The sequence below is a fragment of the Mercurialis annua genome, linkage group LG5 (assembly GCF_937616625.2).
Source record: "Mercurialis annua linkage group LG5, ddMerAnnu1.2, whole genome shotgun sequence".
Taxonomy (NCBI): Eukaryota; Viridiplantae; Streptophyta; class Magnoliopsida; order Malpighiales; family Euphorbiaceae; genus Mercurialis; species Mercurialis annua.
Genome location: NC_065574.1, coordinates 54,873,588 through 54,888,595, shown reverse-complemented (window position 1 = coordinate 54,888,595; position 15,008 = coordinate 54,873,588). Strand labels below are relative to the sequence as shown.

Below are 15,008 nucleotides of genomic sequence, written 5' to 3'. Positions count from 1 at the left end.
TCCCCCAATTAGACACAAAATGTTTTTGATTTTGAACAAAATAAAGATGAAAGCTTAAGTCTTTTGCCCTAACATTAATTTTGTTTTTCTTTTCTTTTATCTCCCGCTCTCACTTTTTTCTCTCTCAAAAACCGACCACTCTCACTACCACTTACTCAACTCAAAGATTTCACCTTTTTGTTTTGTTTTAATTTATCTGTCTGCAACTGAAATCAGATTACTTTTTAATTTTCTTTTTTGGGTTCGCTTTCATGATTCTCCATTTTTAGGGTTTATGAGCTCTTGAAAGTTCAAGAATCTGAATTCAAGGTGAGATTTTTATTAGTTTTCTGTTTTTATTGAGTGGAAAATTTGGAGTCTTTTGGTTTGATTGGTCGTCTAATTAGTGGATTTTATAGTTAATTCAGTTTTAAAGGGGACAAATTTGGCATTGGGGGTTTGTGTGTTAATTTTCATATTTGCTTGGTTTTAGGGTTTAATTGAATTTGGCATGTCTGTTAGGTTTAGAGGGTTAATGTCTTTTTTGTTGTTGGTATTGTTTGTTTTTTGGCTGTTTTATCATTTGATTTCTGTAAGAGTATTCTCATTTTTAAAAATGGGATTTTTTGCATTAGTTTTTGCTTAATTTGAATTCGTACGAGCTATGTTGCGTAACATGGATATGGAAAAGGCTGAAATGAAATGGAGAAACAATATTTTTTACAGAATGATGAAATGTAGAACTCGAAGAGTTTTCGCTACTTATAATAGTATGTCATTGGTATTTTTCATTTTGTTGGTTGAGATAATCGAGTAGTCCTAATTGTTTGAGCTCCTTGCAGAGCAGAATTGAAGTGGATTTCCAGTTATAATTAGGAGAATCAGACAGCATCTTTTCTTGTCCCGGAAGATTTGTTGCTATTTGCTACTACATTTGGATCTTGTAACCTTTATAAGGGTGTTATCGGACAGCTCCCTTTGCAGGTGACTACCTTCCTTTGTAATTAGTTTTGTTTATATTATACACAATGAACACTTTGATATTTGTACCATTTATTTTACTTTCTTGCACAACTGTTTTCTGCAGATTGATTCTCAACTTGCCCGACGGACTTAATAGAGACGGACTGTTGAGTTGTAACTTTGCCGAAGAGGAGTTGGTATTCTGCTTTTCCTTTTGTCAGAATCCGACTGAAGCAGCTGATATCCATTTTCAAGAAATTTGGAGAAAGAAAGAGGGTTAGTTTCATAATTAACTTAAACTTTATACCAATGTTTGTTTCTTTGGTACTTAATTGGAACTGGAGACCTTTGCATTAGAGCCTTTATTTGTCTGATATTTTTTTTTTGATATTATCTGTAGATCAACAAAGTGACACTTTTGTCTTTGGCTAATAGAAGTTGTATACTTTCTTCAAACAAATGAATCCAATAGGACCTTAATCGATGCTGATATATGATCTTTGGCTAAATTGTACTCAATTACTACAATTTTAATAGATGAGCTTGGTGCTGCTTTGCGGAAAGGTTGTAGTTTTATATTCTTAACAGAGTTGTCTGAATAAAAGGATGTTCTGTGAAGTTGGTGCAAATTTCTAATAGAGTTAGGAGCAGTTGAAATTTGAAAGTCATAGCAAACTTGGTTTTCTTGCTTCAAGAAGGCAAAATTATACATGTAAATCAGTTTTTGTTGCGATGATGACGGAAAATATTAGTTTGAGATTCTGTATATATGAGAAACGTGGTAAATGTACACTGATTGTACATTTGTAGGTTCCTGGTGAAATGCACCTAACTTATGTAGTCATATGCTTCGACAGGGTAAACATGTTACATGAAGGTTGATGCAAAATGTTATTTTTTTCAACTCAGTGACTGAAACCTGAAATTGATAACATTAAATGTTGCTCAAACTTAGAATTTATGTGTAAATCAGTTTCCAAGGGGGTAAAAGGAAATAAAACAATTTGACTTTTTGAAATTCTGTTGATTAGGTTGTGTCAATTGTTGGTTAAAGAGGTCTACATATGCATAATGTACTTGCCAAGTAGTCAAATATAATATCAGGATCTTGCAGCCAGAATGTCTGTTAAGGTGATAAGCCTAAATTTTCAAAGCCATAAACTCTTCCAACTTGCATCTCAATAAACTTTTTTCCCCTTTTCAACTTTTTATTCTTCTCTTCCCTTCTCTCATTTTTTTTGGCACGCAAGCTTTGTCCAATTTATGGTTTTAAGTTTATCATTTTCTCTTCTTTTTATGCTTAAGTATCGATTCTATGATTTGTCTTTCCTACATGAAAATAAGAGAATCTATAGAGTGATCTAGCAGCTATTGTTAGAGAATTTTGATGGAATCAGTTTTCTAAAAGGTTAGAAGGGCATTCGTATTTCATCAGTGTCTTTAGCTTCTACAAGTTGAAGAATAGCTGTTCACCATGTTTTGTTACTGCTTTCAAAGGTTCTACAGTTTGCTAATCTTTATCGATATTAGGAAAAACTGAGATCGTTTAATGAAAAGCTAAACCGTTTTGTCCTTGTATAAAATCTGAATGACCAATTTGATTTTTGAATGCTAGAAAGTTGTGGAGTACATTGATTTTAGCTCAGAAATGCTCGCATAGTTTGTCTCTAGCATGGGAATTTTCTTTTTTGAAATTCTTTTCCTCTTGTTATATGTAATGCCCTTTCATGCGCTAATTGGACATCCATTAGGTATCTTTCCATTGATATATTTTCCTTTCTAATGTCCATGCATTCAAAGATCTTCAAAGTTACAATGTCAGGCTGATAACTCTGATAATCCCTTTTTAGTTCTCCCTTGAGGATTTTTTTGCAAATACCATTTCATTATGTAATTTTGAAATTGAAAGATTAAAAATGGAAAGAAGATACAAAAACTGGAGGCATTCACATCAACAAATATAATTGCATTTTGGTGAAACTTATGATTTCTAGAGCCTCAAATTTTGGACTTGTGATTTGCAAATTTAACCATAAAAGCCATGGCCACTTAAAATAAAGATTGGGCCAATACAGTCCCTTGCTACATATGTTTTTTAGACAATGCAATATGCACTATGAAGAGATATTCAAGGAGTTGACTAGAGTTACGAAACAGAATTGATTATGAGAAAAAATAGATTGGTCGACATTCGATTGATGATTTGTCTGTATCATTAATAATCAACTTTACTAACTAGCTATAAAAAAAGGAGGTCAACTTTCTAATATATTGCAGTGAAAAAAATGAATGTAGTTGAGTAGTTTTCTTACAAAATTTTCGTGGACATTAGATTGAACAGGTTTCATGGCCCATCTGCAGTAAGCTGATTTTGATAATATGAGCCTGCTGCTTTAGGCTTCACTTCCATAACCTAAGCTTGCTTGTCTGTCGTATAGAGATTGATTTGCCTGAATTTAATAGGGAGATTGAACTTAAAAGCTTCGATGATTAGCTTAACCTGGTAACATCTTTTGGCTATTTTAATGTATAGACTATAGAATGGCACTTGCTTGTTTGAAGAAGTCATGGGTCAGTGGCATAACTTTGTTGACATTCGCTAGCACTATCTGGTTTTTGTTAAGACATTTAATGATTGGAAAATGTGCTCTTAGTGATATGAAAGCGAGTTGTACTAAGTTGTGTGCTCTTTCCCAGGGCGACAAGGATGTTATTTTTATGACAGAGTTTCATAAGCTAGTTTTCTGGGTGTAAATTTGATGAGGAAATACAGCGCATCACAAGATATCTTGGTGAACTTAGCTATGGCATAAGGATTGTATTGAAAAATAAAAACGGTCTTCTATGGACCAGGAAGTTGCAAGCTTTCACTGAGAAATATAATATTCCAATGAACTGTTGCACTCTCAAACATTCTCAATATGAGAAGTGAAAGATCATATGTTTGCTTCTTAAAAATATCAGAGCATGGGCATGCTTATTGGCAATGTGCTATAAGTAAACTATCATCGTAATAACTGAAAATGGACATGAAAGTTGCCAGTGATAATGTGGAAATTGTTAAGCTTGCTGATTATTCTGCTTGTTGAAGATGATGGATAGAAGCATGTGATCTATAATATTTTACATGTTGATTTGTGAGCCTCTTGAAAGTGTGCACTTTAGTATCCGAGGGTGAACTCTTTAAGAGAGAACGAATGATGCAGTTTCTTTTCCTTTATGAGCCTAACCTTGGCTGCAGTGACCGGGACAATCTTGTTTATAGGAGAACTCATTCACAATTGTTATTCTTCATTCAAGGATTGTATTAGTAGGAAACTCAAGTTGATAGCATACTTGTATTTGTAAAATCTTACTATTAAATTTCATATCATTCTATGGTCCTCAACTTTCATATTTGATTTCTGGTAAAAATTAAACTATTTTAGTTGTGAGTCACAATTGTTATTCTTCATTCAAGGATTGTATTAGTAGGAAACTCAAGTTGATAGCATACTTGTATTTGTAAAATCTTACTATTAAATTTCATATCATTCCTCAACTTTCATATTTGATTTCTGGTGAAAATTAAACTATTTTAGTTGTGAGTACATTGCATTCTTCATCACTAAATTGTTATAGTGTTTCAATTATAATGTTGAGGAACCTTTCATGACTCTTAAGAGTGCTAGGTGTCACCATTATTTTCGGTTCAAAGTTTGAAGCTTGCCAAGTTAACGATTGAGTAAAATCTATCTATAAGCAAAACTCTTAGAAACTCTGTATTTTAATTGAAAGAACCTCTGCATTTGTGCGTCCGCAATGTCAGATATATAACGTTTCAACAATATAGCTTTGATTAAATGCGTGGACAAAGCACTAGTTCTGTTATTCAGCTGCATATAGAATGCAATTTGAAACATGATCAGGCTTTCATATAATATGAATAAAATTTGGTCTTGGACAATAACAAAAATATTGGTTTAAGTGGTGGTTGTAATCTGAAACAAAATGAGAAACTGAGAGTGGATAATTCTGGTATATAAAGTTTAGATCCGTTGTACCATGTTTTAAACTGAATTGTTAAGTGGTATCTGGCTTAACTTTACCTTTTGGATTATGAAGTTACTGAGCATTAGATTTCTTTCTCTTCTTCTTCTTCTGTTTCTTTAATGCATGGGAATGACATCCTCTTCTTCTTTTGGTTAGTTTGTGGCTATTCGTAACATGGAAGAGAAGATCAATTTCACATTAGCATGTAAACTGTGCTTTATCTAGTAGTAAGGCAATTCTTTGGATGTTTATAGTCTGTATTCTGTGTCGTTAACTCTATATTATGCTACAATTTTGAAAATTATTAACTGGACCATATTTGGTTATAATTTTTCTGCTAATTGTCATGATTGCCTTCAGTAGGATAAGAACTTATACAGTTAAAGAATGTTGCATTTTTCTAAGAATTTAGAAATAAAAAAGTCATATGTTATATATATGTTCAGCTCTTTTATTTACTTCTTCTGCTTGTTCCAGATTGTACTCCTCTTGAATGAGAAAGGGGGATCCTGCTTATGGCACAATGAGTGGAAGTGGCCGAAGACGCAGTTCTAAGTGGGATTTGCAAGAAGAATCTCGTAGTCCGCCTGATAGTGTGCATGAAAAGGGACGGTCTGGAAAAGCAGGTCTACCTTTCCGTGACAAAGATTTGCAACGTGACTGGATCTCTCCCGAAGGAGCTGGCGGCAATCGTGCCAAATGGTCTGACCTGGAACCTTTACCTGGAAGAAGAGGCTCTCATAGGGATGATTACATTAATGAAGACCACAGAAGAAGTTCAAAAGCAATGACCTCGTGGGAGGAAGAAGAAAGTTATGGGACAAGAATGTCTCCTGGTCTTGATGATTGGAGACAGCAGACACATCACAACTCTCCTAGAAATGAATGGAAAAGATCTAGAAGGTATAGCTCTTAGCATCTTAGCTGTCCTGTTTATACCTAGTAGATACTTCGTCGCATAACCGCATTTAATCCTATAACTCAACTGATCATGTACTTGCTGCTTTTTTTAATTCTTAGTTGAATACAATGAATGTTGCTCTATATGGTTGGTTGGTATTAAATATTCATGCTGCCATTGACTTATTTTCAGAAGCAGAAGCCCGAGCCAAAGTCGGAGCAGGAGTAGAAGTCCAGACCGTGGGTTTGGGCGAGAACCAGGACTTTATGAAAGAAGCAGAAGCAGATCAGGTGTACCATCTCAAATATGTAAAGATTTTGCTTCTGGGAGATGTAGGAGGGGTAATCACTGTCAATTTCTTCACCAAGGTACACAGGCTTATGAGGATGAATGGGAAAGACATAGAAAACCTGCAACTTCAAAATATCCCGCCGCCCATGATTCTAGAGAGTACCCAGCCGGGAGTGGAAGGCCTACTGATTGTTGCAGTGACTTTCTTAAAGGAAGCTGTAGGAGAGGTGCATCTTGCAGGTTTCCCCATGACAGTGCCTCCCATACGCCAACCGGTAGGGGGTCTTCCATTGAGTTAACTAGAGAAAGAAATAATGACAGAAGGCATAGAGATGCATCTCCAGAGAGACATGGTGACCGTGAAATTCGCCGACCAGCTGAGATTCCCTGCAGATTTTTTGCTGCAGGTAATTGTAGGAATGGAAAATTTTGCAGGTTTTCTCATCAGGCTCAGTCTCAAGCTCATGCAAGTCCTGAGAGATTTCGGGATAGTAGATTTCCACATAATGATGAGATGGGAAAAGAGTGGAATGCTCCAAAATGGAATGCTACAAGTACTTCAGATGCTGGGAAGTTGGATAATGATAAAATTGGAACTATGGGTGCTCCTGATCAAAGGGGCACGTCATGGTCTGCTGATGATAGATGGGATCGTTTGGTGGAAAATAAGACACTTGGTGAATCATTAATTGATCATAAAATGGCTGTGTCTGAGAAAAAGGAGACTTCACGGTGCAAGACGGAGAATGCCACTGATAGCATGCTTGGTTCACAGCAAAGAGCTGATGAGAATTTGCTCGTTGATATGGACATGTCCCCTGATTGGAATTACAAAGTCCGACCTGCCAACCATATTGATAAAAAAGAGAGTGCTTCTTTAATCAGTTCTGATCCCGATTTAATTCGAGAAGCTTCAGGTCAGGTGCATAATAATAGTGCAGTTATACCATCACTGATAAATGAAATATTTGCCAAACCACCCGACTACAGTTTAAGAGATTTCAATACCGTTGCTCCACGACATGATGACAAGAGTCCAACTGGGAAAACTGTCAATTCTAATGGTGGTATCTTTTCCAATACCATGTCAGCACCTAGCTTCAATCAGAGCAGCTTGAATTTAAGTGTTTTACCTCATTCAGGTGTAAATATGGGTGGACACACTCAAGTATCAATCCTGACATCAGGAGAAAGAGGTATTATAAATCCTCAATGTCAAACACTGCTTCCGGAAGGAAAGACGATCAATAAGCTGGATGTTGGGGAAGCAAATGCATTCCAAGTGAATTCTGGAGTTCCGATTTCGCAGACCATGGTAAGCAATGAGCAACTCACACAGCTTACAAACATCTCAGCCTCTTTAGCTCAGTTACTTGCAACCGGACAGCAGCTTCCACAACTTTACGCTGCTCATACTTCTCATCCCCATAATGGTACAGAAATGCCATCATTTGCAAACTCTGAGGGTCTGGTGAAATCAGATTCTGTATTTGACATGCAACCAAATGAAACTGTGGGGAAGCAGAAGCAGTATGATCCTATATGTGACAGCGTTGAACTTGAGAAGCATGGTGTCAACAATAACAATCCCACAGGTCTGTTGCCTAACCTCACTGTAGAGAACAATGTTGCAGATGGGAAGTTGAAAATTTCATCTAAAAGCTTATCGCCTCCATTTGTTGCGGCTGCGCCAAACCACAATTTATTATGCAGTTTGAAGGAACCTAGCGAGACTGCTAACAAATTAAATGAGGTGGAATCAGGTGCAATATCCAAAGAAACCAAGGAAAACAATAGAGTGGTGACTGAGGAGAGCGGGAAAGTAGAGGACAGGACTGGACAAGAGAATGATAATCCAGAGAACACTGATGGAGATGAAAAAAATGATGAGGGCAAAAAAGGCAAAGATGCTAAGGGGATTCGAACGTTTAAATTTGCACTTGTGGAGTTTGTGAAGGATCTTTTGAAACCCGCATGGAAGGAAGGTCAAATGGGCAAGGATGTATACAAAAACATAGTGAAGAAAGTAGTAGACAAAGTTACGAGCACAATGCAGGGAGCTAGTATTCCTCAAACGCAAGAGAAAATTCAGCAGTATCTTTCATTTTCAAAGCCAAAGCTGACCAAACTTGTACAGGTGGGCTGCAATTTACTTGATTTATGTTATTTTTTTTTCCAAGTAGTGCTAGTTTCGTTAATAAATAATAATTAATTATATTGATGCAATTTCTGATGTTGTTTCTGATCTATAATATTGTTTCACCCTGAAACCTATTGTAGGATAGATGCTGGTAAACCATGTGCTTACAGTCTCTGTACTTTTTCATATTACATGTATTTATGTTTTCCCTTTGGTTGGGTTGCAGGCTTATGTGGAGAAACTTCAGAAGGATAAATGAAACAAGGAACCTCTAGTCTTTCGTAATATTTCCATGTTAAATAGTAAAGCTCATACTATTTCTTGTGAATTTATTATGATGATGCATCACCTAGACTCTAGAGCAACAGTTTTTCTTGTTCGTGTTTGAGTTAGAATCAAGATTTGGTAACCTTTCGACTCCAACCTGTAGATTAACCTTAGCTTTTTGTTTGAAAGTTTATGTACCGAAACTTCTTTATTTTTTTTTGATATTTTACTGCTGTGCACTATTTTTACTCTTCTTTTTCGGGTTAGATTCATTCATCAGTGTTCTCTTTGCTGGTATGGTCTTCTTGTGGTCTTTGCTTTTTCCATATTCATATTTTAGGTATCATTCCTGTTCCACATGTGCACTGTGGGTATCTTTGAAGACAGATCAATGGCTACAAGTTGGAAAGAATCAAGATTTGCTTGATTAACAACTCAAATCAACACAATATCTCTCTCTCTCTCTCTCTCTCTATATATATATATATATATATATATATATATATATATATATATATATATATAATGTTCCAAATCTGAACCGTATTCGGTTTGATTTTTTCTTTTTAAATCAACTTATTCAAGCTTTTAAAGCATTAGAAATTACAAATATCGTTTGAAATAAACGACACTAGCATTCATGGTCTTTAATTAATTATTAGAAAATTCATGATCGACCAAGAACTTCTAAAATGCAAGTCCAAAAACAACTCTAAACTTGACTGAAATAAAAATTTACACGAAAAAAATAACAACAAAGAAGCAGAAAAGTTTCTACAATACATACTAACCAAATCTGATATTAGCTGAATGGGATCAGATTATGTACATCTGGAAGATGTTCGAAACCAGATTAATAGCCCTTCAATGATTAAAAATAAACGAATTTGGTTCTAATTTTGATTAATTTAATTTCAACCATTCATCAACCAAACTGACAACAGAACCAATGCACAGCTCTGATTGAAACAGTGCATCTCTAGCAATTGCGCACAGCAATTCAGAAAAAATGTAGCCAATTTGTTTACATATCTCAGAATCTCATTGAAGGCCTTCAACTGTGAACTGCTTATACTACATTTTAGTAAAGAAATGGCACTACTGTTGCCAACTGTACTGCTGGTTGCGGTTTCCACCCATCATGTTCGAGCCACGACCAGCGCCTGCACTGCCATACGGAGCACCTTGAGGATGAATTGGAGCACCAACTCCACCACGAGGAGCACCAGGCATGCCAGTTGAACCATAAGGTGGTACTCGCCCCTGCGGTGGATAAGGCCCACTTCCAAAGCCTCCACCTTGGCCTCCACGATTCGGCTGGTTGTATCCTCCACTTGCGGGGTATCTACCAGCAGGTCCACGAGGTTTCCCATAATGGTGAGTACTAGGCCCTACAGCAACTGGAGGCTGAGAATTATGATTGGGCTGATTAGGGCCAGACCTCATTTGCAAATGTGGCTGTCCGGACTGCTGAATCGGTGGAAGACGGCCATGCTGCTGTGGATGTTGCAACTTCTGACGTTTTGCATTTTCTTCAAGCTGCCGTTGCTGCTGCCTCTTTTTCTTTGTTTGAAATTCATGCGATGATTCATATTTGGGTATACTGAATAAAAAAAGAACACCAGGTTAGAAAACTAGGTCGCAATGATTATACAGCGAAGAAAGCAGGAATCCACACCTCTTGGGGTCACAGGGCAATGGATCAGTCCAGAAGTACTCAGCATCAAGTGCATCCTTGGCAGCTATTCTCTGTGTTTACGCGATTTAAATCCATGATATCAAATGTCAGCATGTATTTCTCCAGCAGAGTTTTTAAAAATGGTAATATATCATACAGCAGTAATCTAATCCTACATTTGAAGCCCTGGATTTTACACAGCTAACATCATTAATCACTTGTATATTTGATTCAGAAGTTACAAATAGAATCCTCACAACACAAGAAGCAACCTATTTATCAGGCCAATTTTTAACATCCAAAAACTGAAATCAATTTGTAACAAACACATGCAAGTTTAAGAGCGCCTAATCAGAGGATAAAGCAAAAGAGAGAGAAAAGAGGAAGAAAGATTAAAAAGAATTCATAGGGTGTGCCTTCCTCAATGCCTCTATGTACTGCTTCTTGCAGTCAATTCAAATATTATAGTGTTACAATTTTGCCAGAACGAGGAAAATGAGACTAAATAGAGCCGGAAATTGTAGTTAATGATTATTGTGATTTTCTCCTATAGAGAGTAGAAGTTCTGAAATAGTATCTTTCTTTTTTAATGCGATCGGGAGGGTTAATCTTAGCTAATGTATCATGTATAAGTTATTTTGCTTAATTCTTAATGTCCAAATTCTTTTAAGTGTGCCCTAGTGTGGGCAAGTGAAATTAAGATTCCAGTCAAAATTCAAAATATTAATATCTAGAACGACACTAGCAAGGTCATTCATCCCAAAATAGAAATAGCAGTTTATTTAATAAAAACTTATTCAAGCAATATTTCCTTCAGCATTGTACTTAAGGAGAACACAAGTCAATTGAATGCATGCTCCTAATAAACCTTAATATTATAATAAAGAAAATGTATTTATGTTAAAGTAGTGCAAATAATTTCACTTCCTACACCTGGTGAGACATTTTAATAGACTGAGAATATGCAACCATAGTACATATTTAAGGTATAGCTTTCAAAACAAAAAAACATTTCAAAATGATATAACCTGCAACTATATTCAACAAATAATCTCACTATTTTAAGAAGAATTCAGATACCTTATCAGTGTCAAAAGATACACAAAATTGTGCTTGAAGCATGAAATTAAACAAAATGAAGAAATAATGTAATGAAGAAAATACCTGAGCTGGATCAAGAGTTAGCATTTTCTCCAATAACTCCAAAGCATGACGGTCAAAACTATATAAAAATAAAAGAAAACAAAGTAGGGAAGGAAACAGTGAGGAAAGGACACAGAATTCATTATACCTCATGTAAATTCAAACATTTGATAGATTAGATTTAAAGCATAGATAAGCATAAGTTTATAGCTTACTGTCTGAAAACCTCTCTGATACGTCTCTTCATTGGCCTAGTTGGCTTAAAATTGTTATACCAGGGAATTTTAGTAACCCCTGGCCAGATAACCTCATCTGGTGCTCCACACAACTCAAAAATCTTATTTAATTGTTCTGGCTACAGTAAGAGCATTAAAATGATATCAGTTGTGAAAACTAGTGATGCAGAAAAGGACTTTCTTAAAATTGTATTACATAGTTTTCTAAGGGTATGCTTCTCTTATATCATAAGGAAATAGGAATACAAGTTTATCAAACACATCTCAAAAAATTTAGCACATTCTATCGCATGTGATTTGTCCATGGGATACCTCCCATATGGGGTGGTAATCAAATCCATATAAAAGAACATGTCCTAAATCCCCATGCTCTAAAACGCACATCAATCAGTATTGCATCATCAAATTCTGACACAAATACGCCAGAGTCAAAGGTGTTTTTTGTACTTATGTCATGCAGCAATGTTGTTTCCGAAATTGGCAATAAAACAATCAACCAGCAAATACACTTGCCTCATCTTTTGCAGGAAAAATTGGTTTGCCATACAAAAGTTCAGCAAAAATACAGCCAACAGACCACATGTCAACAGCTGGACCATATTTTGTCGCCCCAAGCAGCAACTCAGGCGGTCTGCTCAAAATAAAATAATTTAAAGGTTAATTCATGTTAACATTCTTTTTTTTTTAACCCTGAATACTTCATAGGAGAAATATGATTGGGAAACTCTCTTAAAGGATAATGGAAATTTTACATATCGAAATTCAAAACGTCCATTCAAGGTATAAAAGTTACCTGTACCATAAAGTTATAACACGATTTGTAAGATTTGCATTGTGCTCACTTGAAAATGATCGGGCAAGCCCAAAATCTGCCAGCTTTAGATTGCCCTCATTGTCTATAAGAAGATTAGAGCCTGAAGTAAAAAAAAACACATCAGCTGCTGAATGCCCCAATCTAAAAGAAGGGTAAGAAATGATTCAATAGCAAAAAGCTTGCTAATAACCTTTAATATCACGATGAAGGACTTGGTTTACATGACAATAGTGAAGTCCAGTTAAAAGCTGCCTCATATAGCACTTCAAAGAAAGGAAGGAAAGAGTCATTGACAAATAATAAACTAAAAGGACAACACCAATGTCAAGCATCATACAATTCATCAACTCTAGTACCTTAATCTGAGGAACTGAAAATCTCATCCCAGGACGGTCTGCAAGGCCAGTCAAATCATGGTCCATGTACTCAAAAACCATGTATATTCCACCATTATACTTGTTATCATCTGCAATCCCACATGTAGCTGTCAGAAATCAACTGCGGTCAAACAGGCCAACCAAGTCTAAAAACACCTCAAACACATAATAAACCATCACACAGGTATATGCAGATTACGATCAAATGCAACTGCATATGCACGGACCAATGTACACATTTAAAAACAAATATATCAAACATGCAACATAGAGCACTTGCCTGGCTTCCCCTGTTCATCCTTCTCAGATCCTAAAAACAATCCCAAGAAACTCAGATATCAGAAGGAAAGAGCACCTACAGTGACAGTGCGAACAAGAAATGCATCATAAGTGCAGCACCGCTCATACACAATGAGAAAGTTTTGAGCCTTACCCGAAGACGTCACAATCTCTTTCAACTTAATCACATTCTCATGATGTAGCTTTTTAAGAATTTTGATTTCACGGATTGCTGTTATAGGAAACTGCAAAGAAAAAATCGAACTTATTTCAATATTGAAACATATAACCTGCTTCCAAAATCAATAGAGAACCCGACAATCATTATTAACTTGAGCAACCAAACAATAGAGTCCAGAGAATAGATAATTACAAAAGCAGAATACGAAGGACGTGAAGTTCAAAAACAAGATTACTAACGACATAGTCATTCATATAGCAAAAACCGATTAGAGAGTGCATGAAAGCAACAAGTAACTACCCCCTCTCTTTCATTGTCCATTCTAATTTTCTTCAACGCAACAATTTCGCCCGTAAGTTTTTCTCTAGCCATATAAACTTGACTGCAAGATAAACAAAAGCAAACCACATATCAAAATATATCAATCAAAGAAAACAACTCCACACATAAGACTTCCCAAAACAAAAATCGGACCATAATAACAAGCTCAAGAAACTCTCTCAAATTATTATCATATCACTATACACACACAGTGGCGGACCCAGATAAGGCAGGCAAGATTGTAATGAAAGTTCCGTAAGATAGGCAAAATTGACAAAACGTAAATTTTAAGGTGGGCAGTGCTTATTATTATACAGCAGAAAAACTATAGCATTAGATTATATATTCGTATTTTTTCAACTGCCCACCATAAGCTCTTCCTAGCTCCGCTCCTGACTATACAAAACAATAACACGCGAATCATGCAGAACATAATGCAGTAGGATTCAAATGAAAAGAAAAGCTGACAATAAAATTAGAAAGGTACCCATAAGTGCCTTCACCAATCTGCTCTAATTTCTCGAAACAGTCGACACTTCTTGATCCCCAGGAGGGGGACTCGTTAACGTTTAGTTGCGGAGTAGCCATTTTTGCTTAAATTAAGTGTAAAAATCAGCCCCAATTTTTTTATTGGTGCTTCTGATCAAGCGAAGGGGAGCAGAAGAAGGGAAGGGCGGGGTTTGCAGCTTTACATAATCAGGGTTTATTAGTTCCAAGCAATTGCAATCTAATATACAAACTTTTCTTATTTTTACTTTTTAAATTACTTTAGTAATTTTAATCACTTTTCTAAAAAATAATGTAAATTATATAATTATTTTAGTTTAATGAATAAGATAAATTAAAAATATTTAATATATTATAGGCTAATCACCTGTAAAACTACCAACCTTTCAAAATTTTTTCAATAACACCCTCAACTTGTAAAATTCCCAATGGAACTCTATTTCGTATTGTTACTGATGGATTCCGGCATCTCGACGGCATTAATCCTGCAAAACAGTGTAAATGGCTAATCGGACGGTTTGTCCGATTAGCTCTCCGATGCTTAAGTCAGTTTAGGTTTAAGAGAGAATATTTGTATTTGTTATAAGTTGTGTGTTTAGGCATACCTCAAGCTCTTTTTATAGTAGTCGAATGTATACCTTGCAGAGTTGTAGTAGGAAAGTGATTCCTATTTAGTAAGGTTTGACCCTGTTTAGGAGTGTCCTTCCTTATTCAGACAGGAGTCCTATTTAGGAAGATATTCCTAAACAGTCTCGTCTTCCTAAATTGGAGGTTATCTTCCTAAGTTGGAATTTGTATCCAAATAGGACGGATACTCCGAATATGCGTAGATCTTGGTCTTATCCGAATCCCGGGGTCGACGTGCTTTGTCCGAGTCCTCAGGGATTCGGTCTTTATGA

At 35.9% G+C, this 15,008-nt stretch overlaps 2 protein-coding genes across 3 annotated transcripts; one reads left to right on the top strand and one right to left on the bottom strand.

Moving 5' to 3' along the window:
- Nucleotides 1-8,827, top strand: LOC126680734 (zinc finger CCCH domain-containing protein 38). Of its 2 annotated transcripts, none has more exons than XM_050375916.2 (6): nt 1-309; nt 827-963; nt 1,067-1,218; nt 5,452-5,877; nt 6,068-8,303; nt 8,533-8,827. In XM_050375916.2, the coding sequence occupies exons 4-6, from the start codon at nt 5,468-5,470 to the stop codon at nt 8,563-8,565; spliced, it is 2,679 nt and encodes an 892-aa protein (XP_050231873.1). In that variant the 5' UTR covers nt 1-309; nt 827-963; nt 1,067-1,218; nt 5,452-5,467; the 3' UTR covers nt 8,566-8,827. The 2 variants fall into 2 exon arrangements, with proteins under 2 accessions (XP_050231873.1, XP_050231872.1); XM_050375915.2 differs by having other exon boundaries at nt 822-963.
- Nucleotides 8,828-9,444: 617 nt separating this feature from the next.
- LOC126682680 (cyclin-dependent kinase C-2-like) lies at nt 9,445-14,316 on the bottom strand. The gene is made up of 12 exons (XM_050378429.1): nt 14,090-14,316; nt 13,582-13,663; nt 13,255-13,345; nt 13,102-13,131; nt 12,801-12,910; nt 12,635-12,707; nt 12,424-12,544; nt 12,140-12,261; nt 11,610-11,745; nt 11,416-11,473; nt 10,252-10,322; nt 9,445-10,176 (listed from the first exon to the last, which is right to left on the bottom strand). Exons 1-12 carry the CDS (start codon nt 14,188-14,190, stop codon nt 9,672-9,674), a joined length of 1,500 nt encoding a protein of 499 aa, XP_050234386.1. The 5' UTR covers nt 14,191-14,316; the 3' UTR covers nt 9,445-9,671.
- Between the last annotated feature and the right edge of the window lie 692 nt (nt 14,317-15,008).

Bases quoted from the DNA above. Each gene is read 5' to 3' on its own strand.
- LOC126680734 (XM_050375916.2), top strand. From the start codon at position 5,468: ATGAGAAAGGGGGATCCTGCTTATGGCACAATGAGTGGAAGTGGCCGA. The intron at 5,878-6,067 runs GTATAGCTCTTA...ACTTATTTTCAG, and splicing joins GAATGGAAAAGATCTAGAAG to AAGCAGAAGCCCGAGCCAAA. The intron at 8,304-8,532 runs GTGGGCTGCAAT...GTTGGGTTGCAG, and splicing joins AGCTGACCAAACTTGTACAG to GCTTATGTGGAGAAACTTCA.
- LOC126682680 (XM_050378429.1), bottom strand. From the start codon at position 14,190: ATGGCTACTCCGCAACTAAACGTTAACGAGTCCCCCTCCTGGGGATCA. The intron at 13,664-14,089 runs GTACCTTTCTAA...TTTATCTTGCAG, and splicing joins ATTGGTGAAGGCACTTATGG to TCAAGTTTATATGGCTAGAG. The intron at 12,545-12,634 runs GTTATTAGCAAG...TTTTTACTTCAG, and splicing joins CCTTCATCGTGATATTAAAG to GCTCTAATCTTCTTATAGAC.